We start from the raw sequence: 23,962 nt of genomic DNA, 5'->3' as shown, positions 1-23,962 counted from the left end.
CCTTCAGATAGCTTCACTTTCGTCTCAAGTAGCTGGGGAACTGTGTCCTGGCTAGACCATGCAGTGTGTAGTGCGGACATGCACAGGATCATATCATCAATTGAGATAGGATATGGCATTGCTCAAGACGATCACATGCCTGTTAGTGTAAATCTGAATATACCCAAATTGCCTAGTCATTCGGAGAGTAAGATGGCTGGAAGTAAGAATGTTGATTGGGATAGAGTAACCAAACAGGACATAGCGAGGTATAGAAATGCTACAGACCATTATTTAAAGAAAGTGAAAATCCCACAGGCTGTGAAATGTGCAGATGGAAACTGTAAAGAGGTAAATCATGTACAGGACATATTTGTGTTGTATGAAGGAGTAGTGAATTGTCTCAGCAAAGCTGGGCAAGAGCTACTTGCGGGAAGGAGGGAGAATGGTGCTCAATCTTCCAAACCTGGCTGGAATGACTATGTTGAGGAGTTATATGAGATATCAAGGGAGAATTTCATTGTTTGGAAGGAGGCTGGTAAGCCGAGACAGGGCCCCGTTTATGAAGCTCACAGGGAGGCCAAGGTTAGATTTAAAAGTGCCTTGAGATATATTAAGAAGCATGAAAATGAGTTACGCAGGGAAGCATTGGCCAAAAAGTTAGTTGAGAGGGACACCAAAGGTTTCTGGAAGGAAGTGAGGGTAATGAGTGGCTCACAGGTACCTAGACCTACTATGATGGAAGGGGTACGTGGAGAAGAGGATATTGCCTCTTTATGGAAACAACATTTTCAAGATTTGTTTAACTCTGTTGTGAGTAAGATGGATGAATTGAGTGAGGATATTTCAGGGGACTGCGAAAGTGCTCTCGTATCAGTAGATGAGGTAGATGCTGCCATCAGGGAGCTAGCTATAGGTAAATCGTGTGGTTTAGATGGGATCTCTGCTGAGCATTTAAAGAATGCGTCAGGTCGAATTGTACCTCTACTGAGTCTGTGTTTCACAGCCTGCATGGTTCATGGAAAGTTGCCAGATTCTTTGATGAAAGTAGTTCTAGTCCCTGTGATAAAGAATAAGGCTGGTTCCATCAGTTCGATGAATAACTACAGGCCAGTAGCATTAGCCAGTATCATCAGTAAGGTGTATGAGATCATTTTGCTCAAAAAGTTAAAACCTTTCTTAGGTACTCAAGATAATCAATTTGCTTATAAAAAGGGTATGGGAACAGATCAATGTGTATATGCTCTAAAGGAAGTTGTGAGTATGTATAGATCTATGAAGGGCAATGTGCACTTATGCTTCCTTGATGCCAGTAAAGGTTTTGACAGAATAAACCACAGTCTACTCTTTGATAAGCTGAACCGCAGGGGAGTACCAGCATGTTTAGTTAGAATATTGTCTTTTTGGTATACTATAGTCCGTTTTTCTTAAGTTTGCCCCTCACTGTAAACGTCTCTTTGAACACAGCACGAGAATTGCTCGCTGAATTACTGAGAAAACGGGTTAGCGCACATTGTATTGTAGATATGAATAATATTTTCAAAAATAAGTTTTGAACACCGACGATTTAATGTTATGTTAAGCGCCGTGCAATTTATTTATTAGTTCAGACATAATTCCTGAGAAGTCGTCTATACCTGTGGGGCTGTAGGTATTGGCAGATACGATTTACGAGTCTGTGAAATAGTAAATGAATTTGATGAAATTGATCGTCTGTGAAATCTGGGTTAATCAGTGTGCGCCAACCAGTTTTCTCAGTAATTCAGCTAGCAATTCTCGTGCTTTGTTCAAAAAGACGTTTACAGTGAGGGGCAAACTTAAAAAAAAACGAACTATAGTCAAAAGATGTGTGTGAGATGGGGATCCACATATTCAGAGTTCTTTGGAGTGTCAAATGGTGTAAGGCAGGGAGGGATTCTGTCCCCATATCTCTTCAGCGTCTATATGGATGACCTGAGTTCACTGCTCAATAGGTGTAGTACAGGCTGCTATATTGGAGAAAGAATTGTAAACCACTTAATGTATGCAGATGATCTAGTTGTGATGGCACCGTCCAGTGTAGGATTGCAGCGTTTGCTTAATGTGTGTACTGAGTTTGGAATATCTCATGATGTTAAGTACAATGCCCTAAAGAGTTGTGCAATGTGCTGTAGTTCAGATTTTCTGCGGAATGTACGAAAACGAGAGTTTTATGTGGGAGGGGTGCCGGTTGCCAATGTAGATCGAGTTAAGTACTTAGGTCACTACATAACTGATAACTTGTCCGATGATGCAGACATAGAGAATCAGACTCGTGTCTTGCTTCGCCAAGGGAACGCAATGTTGAGGAAGTTTCACATGTGTAGTACTGATGTAAAGATGAAATTGTTTAATGCTCATTGTAAGCCTATGTATTGTTCGCAGTTGTGGTGGTGTTTCAAAAAAGGAACTATGAAGAGGTTTGTCACTAGTTATCATAACCTTCTTAAAAGGACCTTAGGGCTATCAAAGTTTGAGAGTACCAGTGCTACCTGTGCATACTTTAGAGTACCCTCATGTGAGGCTGTCATTAGAGGCTTAATATATAAATTCATGAAAAGGGTTGATCTGAGCAATAACGGTATCATGGCAGCTATATGTTGGAGCAGTTTGAGGTACCAGTCAAGGATCAGGAGGTCATGGCTGGGAAGGCTGTATACAAGGGCAGACATGGATGTCACCTGACTCCCCTGTGTTTAGGCTGCAGTGTGTGTCTTTTTTAGCATGTGTGTTTGTGTGTGTTTTTATGATGTGAAGGGTTTTTTATGGACCAGTATGGTCTGGAATAAAGTTTTGTCTGTCTGTCTGTCTGTCTGTCTAAAAATAAAGTGGCTATTCATGTTGAGATGTTGCCTGAACAGCTAGATAAGCTCAATAGACGCAGTTTTTTTTGGGGGGGGGGGGGGCAACAAGTGGGAAGATGGGGCCTCCTGGTTTCTAATGGCCCCTCCCTTGGAGATTTTCTGGATCCGCCCCTGGTAGCGACAGAGCTGCTAGAATTCGAGCAGTTTTGTCGCCGAACTGATGGAGCCATCGGGCTCGAAGGTAGTGAGATGATAAGCCAGCCTTGCTAGGGAATATAGCGCGACGTTTTACCGATGGTGGGCTGTGTGCAGCTCCATCGTTCCAACATTAGCCGGCGCCATCGGGTTACCGGCACCGTCCATGAATATTCAGCGCGTTGACCGGGCGGCGGCGGGCTGACGCCGATCAGGGTCGACACAGCGTCAGGATCAATTGCGGCAGCCGTGGTAAGCGGGAAATATAACCGGTCGGTGGGGTGGGATGGGAGGACTGGGAAAGAGAGAGAGAGAGAGAGAGAGAGAGAGAGAGAGAGAGAGAGAGAGAGAGAGAGAGAGAGAGAGAGAGAGAGAGAGAGAGAGAGAGAGAGAGAGAGAGAGAGAGAGAGAGAGAGAGAGAGAGAGAGAGAGAGAGAGAGAGAGAGAGAGAGAGAGAGAGAGAGAGAGAGAGAGAGAGAGAGAGAGAGAGAACTGTGGGAGGTGGGAGGGGAGTGACGGTGACCGGATACTGGGCGGAGAGGATCGAGGGTAATGGTCCGTGATATAGAGGCGTTAGGTGATGATGGTGTGACGATCGCTGGAGAGGGGTGTGAAGAGTAATGATGGGTGCAACAGAGGTGCGATGAAGGGTGTGAGAGGGTGCCACGGAGGGTGTGGGAAGGGTGCAGTCCATGTTGATGGAGAATAATGACAGCCGTATCGCTGGTAATCATTGCCGTCCCACCTTACCTAAGCCATAGATCTCTGTCTACATACAGAGGTCTATGCCTGAGCATATAGCCAATGGCCACAACTGCACAAGCGCCGACTGGCCGACCGTCTGGGACTGACCTGGTGTAGAGTCCTGAGGCTCCGGCTCGCTGGCGGCTCCCTCTGTGCCGGTACCGGCCGCCGGGTACTGGCTGCTCGTCTCGCGGTCGGCGGCGGCCGCGGACGGCTCGGGGCCGGGGGACAGGCGGGTCGCCGGTGGCACGGACGGGGCCGGCGAGGCGCGGCGCGCAGCCGGCTCCAGCCGAGTCACGGGCCGGCTCAGGTCGGGGGCGGACTTGGGCCTCCCTCTCCGTCGCTGGTCGACCAGGGGCGCCGAGGACATGAGGTCCCACTGGCGCAACTCCTCGCGGTCAATCTCGAACGACGGGGGGAGGCCATCGCCTAAAAAAGGCTGGCTGGCGGCAGGCTGGGCGGCGGGGTGGCCGGCGGGGAGGTTGGCGGAACGGACCGCGTTGTTGGGCCGAAACTGCTCCTCGCGGTCGTCCCAGTCGTACTGTTCGAGGTAGGTGCGCCCGTGCTTGGCGCGCTGCAGCGTGTCAGAGCGCTGTGCCAGCCGGTCGTAGCGTACGTCGTCGCTGGAGAGACAGCTGGCGCGCTGCTGCTCCTGGAAACGCTGCCGCATCGGCTCGTTGACGTAGAGCGCGCCGCGTGCCAGCCGCGACCCCTCCGGTGCCGGCTCGGCCAGGCTCTCCATCGAATGAGCGTGCCGCAGGCTGGAGTGGTGCACAGAGCTGTGCCGGGTCCGCTCCGACTGCCAGCCATCCCCGACGGTGGCGCCGCCGCGGTAAGCGTCAGTCCCGTGAGCGGCCACTGGCGGCGCCACTGGTGAGTCTGCCGGCGGAGGTGCTCGGTAGGGCGGAGGCTCACCTGCTGACCGAGCCAGCTCAGAGCGCGGCAGGGGCATGGGCGGCCGGTCCTCGGGCCGGTACGGTGCCGGCTCCACCCTGGGTGTGATAGACCGCCGTCCGTCCGCACGGTTTGTCGCTACAGGCTCGTTCCGCCGTGATGTCAACACATCGGGAGTATGTGAGCGCGGGCGTGAGTCGTGAACAAACTCAGCCGCTGAGCCTGACGATAAAAAGTCGGGCGTTCTCGAGCGTCGGAGAGCGGCGCGGTCTGCAGAGCCGGATCCCTCGCGGCCACCGTTTCTCGGCAGAGGTGGCCGACAGCGGGGTGTCTCTTCTAACAGACCCTCTAAGGAACGTGTGCGTCGGTGGTGAGACAACGGTGGCCCACCCGGGTCGTCATCCTTCAATCGCAGCCCGTCCGGGAAGATATTCCTCACCGACTGGTCGATCGCATCGGGTGTGTGCGAGCGCCGTCGAGCCTTCTTCAGTGTGTCCGAGTCGTATACGTTACGTTCGTCCACATCGGACCACTTCTGAGCCTCCAAATATTCCACTGAATTCCGTAACTGAGCGGCGAGTCTGCCCACCTGCGCCAGTCGGTCCTCAGGAGAACTGATCTGATTCACCTTACGGCCGATGTCAGCTCGTTTGCTGGCGTCCAGTTCCCGCTGGTTGTTGAGTTTGGGCCGTGCGCGGACTGGTCGCTCCTGCAGTGCAGCGGCCGCCGCTAGGTCTGAGTAGTAGTATGGCGCGCGGCCGTCAGAGCCTGTGGATGTCGCTGAGTTCACTGAGATGTTCGAGCTGCCGCGCCGGTGATCAGCCACCAGCGGGCCGGGGGCTGGGGCCGGTGACAGTTGTGTACGCGGCTGACGCGGTCGGGCGCCCGTCTCCCGCGGGGGTGCCGGAGCGGGCGCCGGCGCTGGGACTGCAGCGGCCGGAGTAGGAGGAACACCGGGCGGTGGTGGCGCCGGCGGCCTCTCCGGCGGCCTGTCTGCCGCTGCGGACAGGTCGTTTTGGAAAGTCCGAGCGAAGTCAGATTGGAACTCTGGACTCTTCACTGGTGTCAACTCGATGGAGGTGAGCGAGCTGAAGCTCTCTCGCTTCGTGGTTGGAAAGTGCCCGCCCTCGCTCGACGCCACTGACATGAGTGTGTGGATGGACACTTCTGATGGCTTCCTGGTGCGTGGCGTTGGAAGATTTTCATAAGTCTGGTGAGCGCTGACAGCGGGTTTAGCAGGCAGTGCCGGCGGCACCGACTTCTGCAACGAGAGCGGCGACGACATGGTCATGTATCCGCCGTTGTCCTGCGGAGGATACTGTTCCTCGGAAAGCAGCGAGCGCGGCTGCGGTTCCAGAGGCGCACCGCCCGGCGGGTAGCGATCCTCAGAGCGCAGCACGTGAGGATCCTCAGCTACAGTCATCAGCGCCATCTCATCCACCACCGGGCGCCGTTTGTACTTGTCATTCCGCACGCTCTCCACAGGTGGCGCTGCATCCGGTCTAATGGTCACACTGTCCAGTGAGCCAGAGTCCTGAGAGCGGCGTGAGACAATATCAGCTGCCAGCCGGGCCAGACTGTCCTGACTGGAGGCCTGGCTGGAGAGAGAAGCCGGCCGCTCACGGGGTAGCTCAGTCACCACCTGCTGACCTCCCACTGAGGTCATCTGGGCTGAGTGCGCCGCCAGCAGAGCGTTCAGCAGGTACGGCGGCGCATCCGACTCACCAGTCCCGTCGTAACTGAACTGTCCGCTGGTCGGCTCGGTTGGCTGGAGCTCGTCCATCGGCGGTGGGGACATGGGGATCGGAGGCGGGGAGACGAGGTCACTGTCGGATGAGTCAGCCTGTTCGCGATCGTCATGCATCTGTAGGTAGTAAGAGGCAGGACGGAAGGTGTCTGATAAACTAAACCGGCGGCTGCGCGGCCGCTCCGGCTCCTTAGAACCCTCATCGTCCGCATCAGATGCCGAGCTGTCGGCCGAGCTCGACTTCTTCTCCGTCTTTCGCTTCTCGTTCTTCAGCTTCTTGCCGCTCTCTGCCTTCCGTTTATTGTCTACTTTGTTCTCTGCGGTCGGTGTTTTGCTCGGGCTCGGCGTGGCGGCGGTTGGGGTTGTGGTCGTCGGCGCCGCTGATGATGTTACAGGAGATGCTGGACCGGCAGAGTCGCCGTTCTCTGAGGGCACCTCCATGTAGACAGGCTCTCCCCTACCGGCCGGCGCCATGTACTCGTAATGCACTTCTGAGTATTTGTTCGATTCAAGAAAGAGACCATGATTGGAGAGCTTCTTGAACATGCTCTGTGACGCCTCGAAGCTGAGGTTCAGCACGTTGGGGTTCATCTCCATGTAGGTGCCATCCTGCTGAGAGCCTGCAGCCTGTACCGGGGGTCGGAGAGGAGGCGGCAGCGGCGGCGGTGGAGGCGGAGCGGCAGGTGGAGGAGGCAGACTCGCGGCCGATGTCTGCCGTGAGTGTGACGGTACCGGCGGGGTGGGCTCAGACAGCGCCTCCGCCGGCTTCCGTGGAGGGCTCATCACCAGGTACTGATCCTCGGCGGAGGTATTGAGCATCAGACCGCCGCTCGGTAGCTGATTGGCGTAGATGGGTGATGATGACGGCGACGGCGCTGGAGGCCGCGCTGGTTTGGGAGGTACAGCCGGTGGTGAGCGCGGCTCCTCAGAGCGCCGTGAAGACTGACTGGCAGACGGTGACGGAGCTAACACAACTCCACCATCTCCAGGCCCGAAACGTGTTACCGCCATACCGGAGTTATCCACAGCAGCAGGAGGGTGAGCCGCAGCGCCGGCCGCGGGGGACACATCACGGCCGTTCCTGCGCGGCTCTGGCACTAACGAGGAACCGTGAGGGTCCCAGTGAGCGGCCGGCGTTGTCCGCGGCCCGGACGGCGTCCACGGCGTGGCGTGGGGAGATGGCGTATTCCACTGTCCGTCCGTCGGACCCGGAGGACTCCAGTGGCTCTCTGATGTCCCCTGAGTGTCCACACGAGTCTCCGCCGCGGCACTTCTGTCCGCCGATCGGCGTAGGTCTCCCAGAACTCCTGCCATGCTGAGAGACGACGGCTCTGAGCCTGCCCTCTCCGCGTCACCGGCGTCAGAGTCGCTGCCTACTCGCCGCAGATCGTGTGAGGTACTCGGTCGGCTTGGAGTCCATTCGTGACTCAGCTGACCACTCTCAAATTTAGCCAGTAGGTCCTCAACTGATGTGTTGTGAGGCTCGCTAGGCGCGTGCGGCTCGTTATGAGAAGTGTCGTTAGCTGAGGCGACTGACCGAGGTTCTGGATCAGTGGGCGAGTCCTCGTCTAATGCAAATTTCCTGAGATTGCTGCGCGACTTACGCGAGTCGATGATGTCCTGCGGGCTGCGGATGTCCCGCAGGTCGAGGCTGTTGGCGGGGCTGCCTTCTGAGTAGGTGAGTGACCGGTCGGCTGTCTCCTCCTGAGACCGAGCCTCCCTGCCGCCAGGACTGCGGCCTGGGCTGCGTGCCGTCTTTGAGGATGAGTTGAGGCTGCGGATGGTGGTCACCTGAGCCTCAGAGGCAGTGACAGTGGTGGCCTCCGTCTCACGGAAATCGATCGGCGGCATCTTCAGTTGCGAGACCTGCGCCTCGGCCACCTCAGCCTGCGTCTTCATAGGTCTCAGCGGTCGCTCTAGCCTCTCATCCTCTGCACCAACACTATTGCCTGATTCATCCAGGCGACTCTTGAACGCCTTGATCCGCTCCTGGACGAGATTCTTCGGCGGAGTTTCACTCGGCTGGCTGGGACTCTCCGCAGCGGCCGCGGTGTTCTCCCTCGGCGCCTGAGAGCGCTTCGGAAGCACCTTGGGAGGCACCTTGGCCGCGCTCGGCGGCTGCTCCGGCTTCACATACTCGTAGCTGAACTCCTTCACCAGCCGCGACTCGTCGATCTTGTCGCCATCATCGTGCCAGTCAGCAGCCGCCCAGCCGCCACCACCACCGGCGCTCCGCCTGCCGCTCTCCAGCGGTGCCGAGCGGCGACTGGCGGAGGCGCGCCCGTTCTGAGCGCGAGCCGGAGCCTCGTCCCCGGTCATATCAGCTCGCAGTGTGTCGTACCCGCTGTCCGAGTGTTTGCCCAGTGAGGCGTTCTCCGGTCGGCGCAGATCAGTGAGAGCAGCCGCCGCCTCCAGCTCACGTGCGCTGACGAGTGGTGGTGGCAGCTCGTTGGAGCTGGGGGCCATCGCGCGCCGCTGAGCGGACACCTTCTCCTTGGCAGGGTAGAATCGATCGTAGTTGTGTAGCTCGTGGTGGTACTTGTCCTTCTGTGAGCTGTACTGGCTGTGCGCCTGCTGGTAGCCGTCCGGTGCCAGCGTGCCGGCCGATTTGTCGAAGTTACGGAAGTCGGCGTTCGTTTTCATGCGCGGGTGGTGGTCGTGGCTGCTGGCGGTGGCCCGGTTGTCGGGTTTGTGGGGTGTCGGGCCGCGCCACGCCTCTGCGGTGGGAGACGTCACACTGGCCGGCCACGTGTCCGGACCCGGTGACGACACACCGGCGCTGTGCCATGATTCGTTGGAGGGTGACGTCACACCTGAGGCCGGCCACTGCTCGTGCGCGGGAGACGTCATCGCGGTATTCCACGTCTCGCGGTGAGACGGCACGACCGGCACATGCCGTGCAGCAGGGGATGGCACCTCGTGGCGGCCAGACCACGGATCGGCGTCGCCCATACGGTACGACAGGTTCACGTAGTCTTGTGACGCCGCCGGCGGGGGTGAGAATTCCGCTTCCCTGACATCTGTCAAAGAGAAGGCGAGCTTCAGGATTTCATCCCTGATGTCATGTCAAGGGGAGCACGTCGTTCCACCAAAAGGAGCAGTTGAAGGGAGCTTCAAGCCAATCCGTCTGCCATGTTAGTAGATTAGTTTCATTCCATCTTGACCATCAGAGTTCCCTCCAAGCCGCAGGGTTGGTTGGAAAGCGCCGTGTCACCAGATTGTCGGATTAGTTGAAAGAAGCGTCAAGCAGCCTCATTCGCCGAGTTAGTTTCGAAGACTTCATGCCGTTCCGTTTTCTTTCCAGATGTTGGTTGGTGTTAGTAGAAATGCAGCGAGGGCACGCATCGCACTAGCTACACTTCCAAAGATAATTGAGCGCAAGCTTCCAGGATTGCAGCCAGGAACCCACCACCACTCTACACTAAACCGTCGGCAGGTACTTCATCATCTGTAAGCTGATGATTAATAGTCGCACTTACCTGGTTTAGGAAAATATTAAACAAATAAGCTTTTTCGATGTCATTGACATGTAAAAATCGTCCTTGTCATGATGCAATGAAAACGATTAAAATGCAGCGTAGGTAGTTGTTTTGAACATTGTTTGGCACCGCAAGTTCCGTCTTAGCGGGAACTGCATGTCATACCTCGTAATCAAAAACACTAATGACGCAAGCTACCGAAACTTTTTCGTCCCGTGTAAATTACTATTCATTCAAACCACTGCGAGCTGATGTATATCATCAGCGTTTTATAGCCGGAAACTCCAGTGCCATGGCACAAAGCAGCCAACGACGGAACGGAGAGAGAAAAACCACCGATCGTTTCGATTTCTGCTTCCCACGTATCAGCCGTCCGGCCACAGACCGGTCCATGAGAGCCGACAGTCACGTGCTCTTTGTGAGGCGCCTCCCACACCCAGCCCACGCCCGGTTAGTGGAGAGGTCCAGTCAAAACTACCACCGCGCCCACAGCGGGCCGAGCTGGTTAGTTAATGTAGGTAGGCAGGTTCAGCAGTTTTATACAGCGGAAACTACCAAGGTTCCAGAAACCAAACGAGCGTCAAAGCTGCTCAGCTAAGGAGGTTATTGGTTAGTATCCGCAACCGAGCATATGTTACACGGGTTACAGTAGGGAACACAATGGGGAAAAAAACATTGGGAACACACAGTACACCTCAATCGACAACAGAGGTAGCTCGCGAAACAGCTCCCTCCTGGCTCCTACCCTCTCCCGTCCAAGTCACACGATCACTGAGAGCCCAGTCACGCCAGGCGTGTCACGCGGCGTCAGGAGTATCGTGTCACCGCACTGCCGGTGTCATGACCGGCGTGTCAATGCCCTGTCCGGTGTCACGACACCGGTGTAAGTGCCGCCCGTGTGGTATTGGTGCTAAGGTGTGCTCGTGGTGAACGCGATCTAAAGTTGACAGTATAGCGAGTAACGACTGGGACGGTCAAAAGGTAACCGGTTTGCATTCAGCAACGCCTACAAACACGGAGAGATGGTATCGGCCCGGAAACGGCCGGCGACTGCCGAAGTTCCTCCAGCATTGAGCAAAGTTCCGACTCCCAACCATCCCAACCAGTGCCGTCAGACGCCCTTCTGTTGGGCGCGGCACGGCGCAGGTGGGGACGGGTGGAGAAGGTCGGGACGGGATAATGAGAGGTCAGATACCCGCCACGGTCCGTCGGCCGGTACCAGCGTGGGATGGGGAACGGTAGATAAGAGTGAACGGACCTCCCACGGCGCCGAACGGGTGGAGCACAGACAGACTTGGTTAGAGCATCGATCAAAGATACAGGCTGTCAGCTAAGGAGCGAGGACTTGAATTAAATACGGAACTAAAATATGAGGCTCCGCTAAATGTAATCGAAGCTGTACGGGCCGAAACTCTTGATTCCAGAAATGGATGAGCGACGCATATAAGGATTTCTGTCTTTCTTCAGCCTTGTGTGATATTCACCGCATAATCTAAACATGTTAGATAACCGAATGAACAAGTCGTTTGTGATAAATGACCCTTGAGTGTTGACAGATAGGTTATCAAAAAGATCCATATTTGATCGGGGCATTGATTAATTCGTCCCTCCACCAGATGTATGATTTGATACGACGGTGGTGAGATCGTTCCAACATTGATGAATCGGCTGCGTGTTGTATGCTCCTCACTGGGTGGCTTCCCCATTCCCAATGTCTGTAGTCCATCTTCTTTTGGTCGATTTTTTTCGCTTAAATAATTTCGATGTTCTTAGCTTTTGTGAATGCACTGTCTGTGGCGTAAGGGGCCTATGTAGGACCGACAAATCATGGGTGCTCAGCAGACAACGTACCTCTGCTGTCCGCCTCAGGCAGCCCGTGAACCGTCTGAGGCCGCGGGGTCCTGTTCCCCTCACTCCTCTCTAGCTCCTGGCGCACTCTCCTGGAACAGAGGGACCCGGTCAGAGCGAGATAGGAGCTCTCCTAAAACGGGGGACACGGTCGGGACGTGACAGAAGCTCTCCTGGAACGGAGGGCACGGTCAGATCGTGATTCGTGACAGGAGCTCTCTTGAAACATGGGATCCGGTCAGAGCGTAAGAGGAGCTCTCCTGAAACGGGGATTCAGTCAGAACGTGACAGGAGCTCTCCTAAAACGGGAGGCTCAGTCAGAGCATGATAAAGCATATCCAGCTAGTCAACATTTCACAGTCAAAAATGTCCCTAAAAGAAGCAGTCTCTCACGGCACGGTTTGGGCACGGTTCGAACTAGACGTGTCTACTGTCTAGCCCTTACAGGTTAACAAAACAAAAATTTAGCTCTGAAAACAACGTAAGGCACTTAAAACATACCAGAGTGTTGCAAACAACTCATTTCGCTATAAACACCACGATTGTGGTGTCCAGATTTCCTGTTTACTCTTCCCCATCTCCGATAAAGATCTCACACAACAAGGTCGGACAGACACCTGTGAGCTGATCACCACGAACCGTGCCCAAAAGGCACTCGTTGGCGTAAAAGCGCCAAGGTCGTCAGGTCACCCGGCTTCAGAGACGCGCTGCAGGTGGTCGCCATGTCCTCCCGGCATTATGAACGGCCCGGGTCGACCTTGTCGGTCACAACTGACGTCTGAATCAATCACTGAGGGCCTTGGCGTCTGACTCACGACCCGAGTTGCTCTTAGCGACAGGCCTTGACGAGTCGCTTAGAGTCGCTCGCTGAGGTCGGTTATGTGGTTTCGGAACGGGCGCACAATGACGGGGTGAAGTCCTCCGCAACGCCGCCACAATTACACACTTTCGGACGGAAGTGGCAGCCGAGAGGAAAATTCTTCGCAATCATACGAGTAAATAAACACTGCACCTTGTTACCACAGCGAGCGGTTTACCCAACTGTGGGTCTCAACCGGCCGTGTGCGAGTGTTCTTCACGCTATAGTAGCACACAATGACAATGCGCAACTCACAACCACGGATCATATTACATATGACTAGTCAGCATTCCCTGATCAGAAATGGGACGATAATCGCATATCGTAATGACCAGGGAACATATCTCGCATCTGGTCTCGGAACTGGCTTTACCTATTATTTTGACCCGTTGGATAATATCTCACCTTTTGTACTGATCAGGGGGGAAGCGGGCAGCGGCGTCCGTCAGCTTGGGTGACTTTCTGGTCAGCGGCGACTGCAGCATCCTCTGTTTCCACTCGAGCAGCCGCTTCATCGACTCCTCGCGCTGCGGCAGATAGTTCAGACAGGTCAGAGGCGGCACGACATATCGTTCAGATAGGTCAGATGAGGCACGGTGGACAAATTGCACAGTTCAAAGGCGACACGGCACACAGCTCGAGCGGGACAGTGCAGCGGTGGCGGGCGAGCCAGGGTCGGGACGTTGAACAGAATAGCGGCAGATTTGAACAGACATAAGGTCGAGGGACAGGTCAGAGGCACAGGCTTACTCAAGTCATCCGGCGGTGTAACTGTCGGTTCAAACCGCTCAACAGTCAGTGTGTGAACAGAGCGAGCGGTGACAGACGCATGATCTGTTACCCAGCTCTCAGAATGGATATGCCTGCCGTTCACAATTCGCTACATTGTCGATCATTTATCCAATAGATAAATTACGGCTAATATGAATAAACAAATATAATGATTTTAGATGACCTTCGTGAACCACCATTCAGATAGAATAAATAATTCATCATCTACGGTGTAATATCATGAATGAAGAGGTGCGTGAATAGATCGATCATTGACACAAAGCCATTCTTCGCCTCCGCCCCGGGTTCACGGCCACGGAAGAACACGCTCCGATGGGATTTAATCGAGGACAAGCACACAATCGAGCCACAAGAACGGGCTGTTCCAAAAACAAACATTCGCGCGGCCACAGAAGAGCCATGGAGGAGGGCTGTGAAGTCGCGAACAAGGGATAATTGACTGCATAGGATCGCAGAAGAAGCTGGCCGTAAGAAACGTCCCGCAGATGGTAGATACATGTTGCCAGAAATGCTGCAGATATCTGGCATACAGAAGGCCCGTGGGCTAGTAGAATGATTGATGAATAAAACATGACGTTCGATATGACACAGCCACCGGCAATGCTGTGGGTACGATGCCCTCCGAGCAGTGCGCAGTGGACACAATGCGACGAACCTGACGCCGGAAGTGACATCATGACGGGTCGCGGCACATGAAGTGATGCAACAGAAAATATTGCAAATATGCGTACTTTCGCGTGAACAAACTTTGCTAAAAAGTGCAATGTTCTTCAACTAAATGGCAGCAAAGCAAGCGGCAAAAACTCTAAAATCCATGTCGACTTCTCCCTTGAGTGCAGACCTGGATCACAAAACGTTCGACAGCTCCAGCTCGACTTCGCTATCACCTGTGCACACCAAACCGTAACTGCCGACTGACCACTGGCCACATGGCAGATGTCTGTACACGTCACGGCTGACGTCATGGCGATTCCAACCGGTCGATCAGCAGTTGTCAGTGCACGGCACTGCACGGAAGACCTCAACTCTCCCTACCCTCCGACCGCGATTCTACCGGACTGGTACAGATCACTGCAGGTCGTGAGCCGCTGAGTCCGACCAGTCCGGACAGAGGCAGTTCAGTGTGCATCGTCCGGAACATGATGGAAAGGGAGGATTCTGGGCGGCAGATGGTGGATGGTGGAAGTGGACACAAAGGATGATATAACGCAATGTTGGATGACAGCGGTAGACGAAGGCGAAGTTGGGTATTGGACGGTAATCTACCCTGCCGGCTGTGTATTGCGGACAACAGAGATGGATGGATGGTGGACGGAGCTGATGGACCGCTGGTAGACGACTGAGAGAGGAGGTGGACGACCCGGACGGCCGGTAAGCCCCATTCCTGGCGCGCCGGCGCTGACCGATCGCCGCTGCTCTCCGCTGCAGGAGATGCAGAGAATGCAGCACCACTCACCAACACAGCGGCCTTGGCTACTGACGGGCCGACACAGAGAGTGGATACAACAGACCACAAAGAACGGCAAACAACCCAGAGCCATACCGCTACCCGCAACCAGAGCCAGGTATACGGCGAGCACAAAAACAGATTACGGCCAGAAATTGGATGAACGGTACCCGAGCTGATTTAATCTGGCCAACTGAAAACAGAAGACAATCCAGCCCGACGACAGACCCCGTGATTGACTTGACCCACTGACAGACGCGGCGGTCCAAAGGTCAACTGCCTGCGTCACGAAGGCCGCCCCTAATGATGACCGGCAGGCGCCCTCCCGAAAAACGGCGAGGTGTCCAAACTGTCAGCAGTGGACGGCATCTAGTTATCCAGGGCCAGAGGTCACAGAGAAAATCACAGGCAGGTGAAAATTAATTTCTGTCCGCCCTGGATTCGGAAAAACGCAGCCACGCACTAGAATAGATGAAAATGCCCTGTGGACATGCCTCATTCAGTTCAGTGAGCAAAAGGCGGCCTACTGTGAAACAGAGAGGTCAAGCCACCAAATCACGTCTGAATTAATGCTGATAATCCCGGGACTTTTTGGCAATCCCGGGATCCCGGGATTTTAGAAATGCAATCCCGGGATATCCCGGGATCCCGGGATTGAGCAGTTTTTATTTTAACCTGTCTACAAAGCAGAATTTTCTTGCAATATCGTATGTATATGGCGCATCCTTACCATCATAAACACAATACCAGGCATACACCTTCACCCCGAACAAATATAAGAGCATTAATGACATTGATCATTGTATTTCTTGTTTATATTTCGAGTCAGGATACAGTAGACGTGCCTACGGATTGAAGTCGTCTGACCAGCAGCATGTCCTGGTCACATTCACTTGTTACGGTAGTAGCACTTGAGGAAGCAAAGTGCATCAACGACTTCGTCGCCGAGACTCGACCGCACTTTTGTGACGATATTCCCGACAGTGGAAAACACTCGTTCCGATTCAACACTCGTAGGAACTATGCCCTTCAGCCAGTTGTAGGACAGCGCTACCATGCCTGTCCTTCCTGAGATAGGTAAATTTTCCAATTCTTTCCTTATGGCCTTCGTCATCATCAGAGAAGATTGCTAAAAGTTAATCCCAGACGGGCATGAACTGGTGCCTTGCTCTGGAGCTCTAACCTCATCTAGAGCTTGTTGAAGCATCGACTGAAGAGACGGCGCTGATTCAGGATCATCAGCGTCCATCACTTCTGTATCTACACCTACTTCGGTATCATGCATCTGTTCTCCCAATCTTTCCATCATGTGGACAACTAAGTCCTGTGCTTCCTTGCGAGAGGCACTAGGAAAAATATCTTTCCAGTCTCTGTCTGCCGACATTTTGTTATGGAGCGATTGTAGGACTTTAGCAGCACGTGACCGTCTCTGTCGGATGCGCTGTTTCAACGCATCAGACAGTTTACATGCAATCGCGTTTACATGCAGTTTACATGCAATTAAATTCAGCAAAATCCGACATTTTGGCAAAGTTAGCTATAGCTTATCACAAAGGCACGTAATTAATAATTATTCACTAACGGTAACCATACCCAGGGCGCCCGGCCAGCCTCATGGATCGTCCAGCCACGGGGCACTGACAGTAACTGAGCCACCAGACGTGCTCCCACAGTCACACAGAGAAGACGGCCGACCTCCTCCCACTCGATGGACTCGAATTCGATAGTCGGCATAGTATGTCATCGTGCAAAATGATCTGTTAAACCGAGTACGCGAGGGACGTCGCGGGGAGCGAGAGATGAGCCGAGAGAGAGCTCGTCTCTCGCCACATTGTGAAGGCTGAGACGGTGTGAAACAATGTCAATTAGGTATATATGTAACCAATACTTGTGCATAACGACTTTGCACGGCGTAAGTAAGATCTTTGGACATAAAACTGCACTGTAATGCGTTGTTACTCACTTACCTTTTTTTACATACCTACTATCAGCTACACTTTATGAACGATGTTTCTGTACGGAAAATATCGGGATCCCGAAATCCCGATGCTTCTAATCCCGGGATTCGGGATTAATACAATCCCGGGATCCCGGGATCCCGATCCCGGGATTATCAGCCCTAGTCTGAATAACACCATCATAAGACTGCACAGTTTTGCGCCTTGATCCTTACAGGTTCATCGGCTCCGCTTCCCAGCCTGTCCCCAGCACCCATTCCATTCCACTATTCCCTCTCGCCGCTTGGGTTTTTACTCAGCACCCGGTCCCAGCTCCGGTGTTGGAGCGGTCTGAAAAACTGGCCCGCACCGCCCGGTCACGTCGCCACTGGTTGACACCGGCAGGGTGAACTGTGAGGTGCGCGGGGCACGCCAGAGTGGGGAGTGAGAGAGGCAGGTTCGGTGACCGAGGTAGTGAGGTTGGCACTCCGTCCCTGCCACCGCCCGACATAGACAGTCATTCCAAGGTCATGAGAACAGCTGAGCAGGTGGGTAAGAAGTAAGAACTGACAGGACCCCGGGGTGGAGCGGAGACGGCGGCGACCTGCACGGCCTGACAAGCCAAGACCCCGAGAGGTCAGCCGGTCAGTCATAAGGAAGATTTTTACGGCACTTCCGGCTGCCGACACTTGGCGACATGACAGGCCTGTCAGGATGCAAATGATTTCCGACCCATCAACAAAACCGAATGACGAAATCGTGCGACACGCGGTTTTGCAAGGAGCGCATGCACCGCCTGGTACCCACGTCATCAATATTGACGAAACGACCACGGCTCCTTTACGAGTGAAGTGATCCCGTCTCTAGCGCGCCTAATCCGGTCCTATACGGAGGATAGAAAAGTGATGTCGCCACTGCAGTCTTCAGACTCTCAGCCAGGTCTATACCAGATGGCATCCATGATCCATATCTCAGAAGCGCCATAGCTCAGACAGGCCAAGAGTGACAAGTTTCATCTTCTGACATAGCTGGTGATTGACCTTTATCGGCATGAGCTCATCCAGTCCATCGGGGAGCCATAACGTCATCCAGTCCAGTGCGAGATTATCGCGTAATCACGCCCATGGCACCTCTGACGTCACAAAGCCCAGCAAGGACAGAGCGACCTCACAAAGCCCAGCAGCGAGGACGGCCGAGACGATTGGACGGCCAGCTCTGAGAAAACGCCGCGACGGCCACCTGCCAGTGACGTCATCAATGACTGTCCAGTTTCGCTGAAAGACGGTTATCAAACACCCAATCATTGACTGGTTTGATGGCGGAATCCTCTGCTAATTCATGGGTAGAATCCCGTTTTGCTCGGCCGGTTGGCTGAAGTCCCACACATGGCTATATCCGTGGACGGGCCGGGACGGCAGCAGTCTCTGAAATGCTGGTCGATCAGTGAGAGGTAGCCGACCGGTGTGGGAGGAATGTAGTCGGGCCGCCGGACCGGCGCCCGGAGAATACTGATGAGGCAGCGAGACGGAGACGGGGACCACGAGACAACGATGGAGACTCAGAGACGGGGATAGAAACAGACCTGGAGAGGAGCGGAGACAGGGATGGGTACGGAGACAGACATGCAGTGTCCCAAAATTGTATTGTGGCTCGGGTGTCAGAGGGGAAATTCCTCTCCAAAAATGGGGATAGGAGTGGAAAATTATTGGCCAAGATGAGACCCAAAAAGAGTGGAAAAAGATCCATAGCATTAATTTTTATACATGCGTGATAACATACGAGATGTACAACGGTCACCCACGCTAATGTTTTTTTCTTCGTAATGTTGGGAGTGGAAAATTGCTCTTAAAAATAGGAGATGAGAGTGTTAAATAGTTTTCATTTGGATGTCGTTTCCCACCCAAATCAACAAATTTTGGGACACTGCAGACATGCATACACACTACACAGGTGGAGACGAAACGAGGAACACAGTAATAGACATGGATATTAGACACCAACGAATAACGACGGACAGAGTACAGACGTTGGGTGGTGGGCGGAGGGCGATGATGGTACACTCTCCTGCCAAGCCGACGTTCCTGACATCATGTCAGCAACGTAGTGCAACATTTCCTGACATATCATGTCAGCAACGTAGTGCAACACTTTATCACTCGAGCAACCAGGGTGTCACCTGGTAAAACCATATAAAAACCTTCACGACTTATAACTAACATACCATTCAAAGGCCAGAATTTTCCTAAAAACTACAACTGGTGCCCCGAATACTGCCACGCATGTTACCATGTTCTAACAACTGCGAGCTGTCATGTTAGACAGATAATCGTGATGAATCAAACAAGCTGATACTAACGCACCAGTCTTTACCTCAGAGCAGTGGTTAAACCCCAGACCGCCGAGAATTGTAACTGTCCCCTCGGACCCACCTGCTGGATTTTCCTGCGGGTGCCCTCACGGCTGTCGTTCGGGTCGTCTGGCAGTGAAGTATTCATCATGTCCAGCTCTCTGGCCTTCTGACGGGCGAACCGGGCGCTGGCCGAGCGCATGAACCCACTACCGCGCGGCACTCGCTCCAGGTCGCGGCCCAGAGAGTGGGTGCCCGCCGGCGGCGGGGTCTCGGGCGCCACGGCCGCTCCGTGACCGGGCAGTGTAGCGGCTCCCGGCGGCGGACCGGCCGGCGAGCCCGGCAGCGGGCCGGGGCTGAGGCGCGGGCCCGGCCCCGCCCCGCCCGGCAGCATTACACCGCCGCTGTAGGCCGCCTGACGCATCTTGTTGGCGTAGCCCTCCTCTGACCAGTAGTCGTTGGCCGGCGGCTGGTAGCGCGCTAGGCTGGACTTGGGTCGTGCGGCCGGCGCCGGCAGCCGTCCAGCACTCGCCGGTCGACCCGCGTTACGTTCCCACTCGAGGAAGTCGGCTGAATGGGGTCGGGGCGGCGCCGCCGTGCCGCGGCCGTACTCGTCCACTGGAGGATAGCCGTGCTCTGGGTACACCCCCGGGTGGCCGTACCCGCCCCGCGGCGCGGCCGGAGGCGGCGTGCACAGTTCACCAGACATCTGCGTGCTCCGGCCGGCACTGGAGGCGTACGACTCGCGCGCGTGCGCCCGCAGTTCACCGGCTCGGCTCCGATCGCGCGAAGAGCCGCTGCCCACACTGGCGTTATACACATCCTCATAGTCCACGCGCGCGTGCGGCGAGGCGGCCGCGTAGGCGTCGGGCGTGCGCCGCTCGACGGGCGGCCGCCGGCCGGGCACCGGGGCGCCGGCGGTCATATCTGCCAGCCGGTCACACGGCTCTGGAGAGGAGCTGGCCTCCCGACTGCCGGTCAGTCGGCGCGGCTTGGGCGGCGCGTTGGCGTACAGAGGCTGACGCGAGTCGCGCCGTCCTCCCACTGACTCGCGGCTGGTGTTGAGGTCGTGCCGCCGAGGGAAGCCGGCCTCACTGCCCTCCAAAGAGCCGACACTGGGCCGGTCCGAGCGCTGGCGACTGGGGTACCTGCCGGAGAAAGGGATACGTCAGAGGATGGGTGAGACACAGTGCAACAGACACAAAAGCAAATAGCGGAACTCTGAAACACTCATGATTTGGTAAAGCTCGGCTTTGTTGTCTGGGGAAGAGGTGGGACAAACGGCTCCAACATGATAACTGCCTGAGTTGAGCAAGCATAACATTTATCCATCGTGCAGCACAAATGCATCCTCTGAATCTGTCACGATGGCCACGCTAGATCAGATACAACACTCCCATGTCTCAGTGAACGGACCGCGGCTATTGTACTGCCAGTCAGAGTGATCCACAGGGAGATCCGTGCGACAGGAGAGACCGAGCGCAACATCGGATAATGTGCGACCACACCTTTTGCATTATACTCGCCATATTATTAATTTGCCCAAATGGAATTCTCGGCTGGAAATACAAAGGCACGATCTGTGCGAATATGGAATATGTCATTCTGGCACGGCGGGCGAGAACCATTCGTCAGACACCGGCTACAGTCCACGATACACGCACTGCAAGTGAAGACTATTCTCGGCCGCCGTCCACCGTTCACCATACACATAGTATACCATATGTCATCCATCGTCCACGTCTACGTTTGCTGTTCAACGTCCATTAGCCATAATTCGCTATCCACCGTCCAACTGTCTACCGCCCGCCGTTTGTCCACCGGCACTATCTAGCGTCCAACATCCACCGCCAGCAGTCCACCATCCCAGCTCACATCCGCTCGGTATACCGGCGCACCTCTCTGCTGATTGCTCTCGGCGGGTCCACCGTCAAGGCCGTCTCCATGAGCGCGGACCACCATCACGGCACTGCCCGCCCGGGCCCAGCCGCCCCAGCCCAGCCGCCGCTGCCGCTGTCCCGGGGGCGCAGTTACTGCACCAGAGATCGGCCGGTGCCGCCGAGCCGTCAACACAGCCGCCCACGGGACATGGCGGGTGGGGGAGGGGGCGGAGGGGAGGTTACATCCGGCTGTACCGCCCAGGGTGTTAGGTCAGAGTGCGAGGTCAGCCGGATCACGGTGTGAGAGACAGGCCGGTGGCATGCCGCCGGATGCGGTGGCGTGGTGCAGTGTAGTTGCGACTTGTTGACAATGCACAGAGCTGGGTTGAGTTAAATATTTGTACTACATGGACAATGGACCTCGAGCAATATGGTTTATGTTGCCAGTCCGTTATGAAGTGAAGATAACTGCTGTGCGATGCGGACCGAGTGCACAAACAAGCTGCCATGAAACATAAATCTCTGGCAGCGTATGGTCGGCAGGCTCTCCTCCCCCCCCCCCCCCACCCCCCTCGAGTCTCTTTTGCAGACTGCTGGCCGCTGTTCCTGGTTTCTGTCACATTGTCATGAGCGCAGGAGAGGGCGGTGACCGGTACGGCCGTGTGCAGACGTCCAGCCCCGGTCACAGCACTCGCCGGCTCGTGCAGCAGCTCAGCTCCCGGGCCGGGAGGACGCTCCCATCGGCTCCCACACCGACAAAGCCTAGGGCCGGGCCGGTACTCAGCAATGCGGCCGCTTAGTGCTGTGAGCTCCATCCTCAGTCGTCCTGTCAATACTCCGACGCGCCTGACAGGATCAGCCGGAGAGGCCAACGACCATGTTCTGATCCAACACGATATTTCTTGCGGTACGCTTCCTCCTTGGTCTCTGTAGCCCCCACTTGCAACTCTGCAGACAGTCTGCCGGCCGTCACCGCCACAGCCGCCGCCCTCCTTTATAGCCAGCCGCCCTTTACTTGAGGCTCCTCTAATTGCCGTAGTACGGGCACCGCACATTGCAAACAAACCCACTGGCAGAACCCCGCAGCAAGCTGGACAATCCAGCCCTAGCGGGCGTTGGCTATAAGCTGTACACGACAATGGATACCGGATGTTGTCTTGCATAATAATCCCAGTGGACCCTTCGTCCCTTTCAGTCTTGTCACCCCTCCCTCCTGTTACGTCCGGGATCCGCAATGGCCGGTACGGGTAAATCCGTCCCTCCCGTTCCATTCTGTCCCGTTCCGTGCGATCCCGGTCTATAACGTCCCATCCCTTGTCATTTTTGCCCCGTTCCGACCGTTCCGTCATGTCGGTCCGTCCCGTCCGTTCCGTAAGTTCCGTCCATTCCGTACGTTCCATCCTTTCAGTCCGTCCCGTAGCATCCCGTCCGTCCCATACCTATCCGTCCCTTTCCTTCCATTCCACTCCACCCCATTCCATACCACCCACACTCACGTTCCTGTGCCGTCCGGCCGTTGTCTGCACTGCACACCGTGCACCGCACTCTGCACTGCCCGTGCACCACCCACACCGTCCGGCCTCTCTCTAACCACTGTGTGCTCCGACTGGCCTCTGCAGACCGGCCAGGTACCGCCGCCGCCGCCGCCACCGCCGCTGCTGCTGCTGAGACGGCCAGGCCGTGACTCAGGCGGCGGCGGCCGAGCGGCGGGCTGACTCAGGCCGGGCCGGCCCCTCACGTGCGCCGCGCCGCTCCCACGCCGCGACCACGCACGATGACAGCGGGTGCGCCGGCCGTCATCGGAGGTCCGGTCGTGACCGGTGGCTCCCGGCCTCTCCCCCTGCTCCCCACCCCTCTCTCCCCTCAGCCTAAAGCGCCGGTATATCGAGCTGACTACACTACAGCAGCCGTGACCACGCCGCCGAAGTGGATCGGCCCGAGAGACTGCAATATCGAACAGATAACAACCACCAGCCGAGCCCGGGTGTTGACGGTTGATCGCTGACGGCACGACGCAGACTCACGGGCGTGCCGTGAGCAACGGAGTCCCGCAGTGCCCCCAATGACCCCACCTGGCGTGCTCCCACCGCCGGCAGACACAGTGGCACGACTGGATCCACGCTACTGTCGCAACTGGCGGCAATTAGGTGCACCTTTCTCCGGGGGCGGTGGAGGCGGTGACCCTAGCGTGGGGCCGGCGACCTGAGGTGCCATTTGGACGGGGTGGGGTGGCTCGAGCTGCCTCATTGAGAGAGGTGGAGTGGAATGCAGAAGCAGTAGCTTGTAGACTCAACAGTAATCGTCCACACTGTGGACGCATCCAACGCCCTCACTTTGCCACTCACTGACAGGGACACATTGGGACGGCTCGCCGGGATAGAGACGACTCAAGTTTTCTCACCAGGGAAGGTTGTTGTGGAGATGACAGAACAAACAGTCGCTCCCATACTCACCGCTAATCGTCTCCACACTTCAGACACAGCCAACACCCTCACTCTACCACTGACAGAAGACACAGAAACCAGCGAGACGGTCTTTCACACCCCGTCTCTGTCCACCGCACCACGCCACACCTCTCCCCCGCCGCACCGATCGCCCGTCCACCTGCACCCGCTCCGTCTCAGTCTCCGTCTCCACTGACCGGCCGGCCCCGGCACGCGGCCCTGTTTCCGCGGAGTCTCTGCTGCAGCGGCGGCGGCGCCGGACGGGGAGGGAGGGGGACCGGCCGGCGGCGCGACTCATCGCACGGGAACCTGTTCAGTGCGGCGGCCGGCCGGCCGCCCCCTCCCCTGCCCCGGCGGTGGCGCCGTCACGGTCACAGGGGGGGGGGGGGGTCTACAGGTGTGGGGAGGGGTCAGAGAGGGACGGTGGGAGGGACAGGGGGCTGGCAGGGCTCTGTATAGAAAGGGCAGGAAGATTGACTCCCCGAGCGGCGATCGGGTCTGTTCAGGGCGGAGAAAGGAAGGGATTTCCAAGCGTTTAGGTAAAGAAT

General features: G+C 55.8%; 1 protein-coding gene across 1 annotated transcript in view; it reads right to left on the bottom strand.

Annotated features, from left to right (window-relative positions):
- Positions 1–3,147: 3,147 nt before the first annotated feature.
- LOC122394594 (serine/arginine repetitive matrix protein 2-like) overlaps positions 3,148–23,962 on the bottom strand; it is a 51,053-nt gene continuing 30,238 nt past the window's right edge. Inside the window, exons 5-9 of the mRNA XM_043391594.1 lie at positions 19,173–20,238; positions 12,973–13,094; positions 11,712–11,800; positions 3,849–9,401; positions 3,148–3,197 (exon numbers count right to left, since the gene is read on the bottom strand). Coding sequence (XP_043247529.1) covers positions 3,148–3,197; positions 3,849–9,401; positions 11,712–11,800; positions 12,973–13,094; positions 19,173–20,238 — 6,880 coding nt within the window. The remainder of the gene's footprint in view (positions 3,198–3,848; positions 9,402–11,711; positions 11,801–12,972; positions 13,095–19,172; positions 20,239–23,962) is intronic.

This window comes from Amphibalanus amphitrite, unplaced genomic scaffold (genome assembly GCF_019059575.1).
Source record: "Amphibalanus amphitrite isolate SeventyFive unplaced genomic scaffold, NRLGWU_Aamphi_draft 000025F_arrow, whole genome shotgun sequence".
Taxonomy (NCBI): domain Eukaryota; kingdom Metazoa; phylum Arthropoda; class Thecostraca; order Balanomorpha; family Balanidae; genus Amphibalanus; species Amphibalanus amphitrite.
Note: the sequence above shows the minus strand (reverse complement) of the source record. Positions and strands in the feature narration are given on the sequence as shown.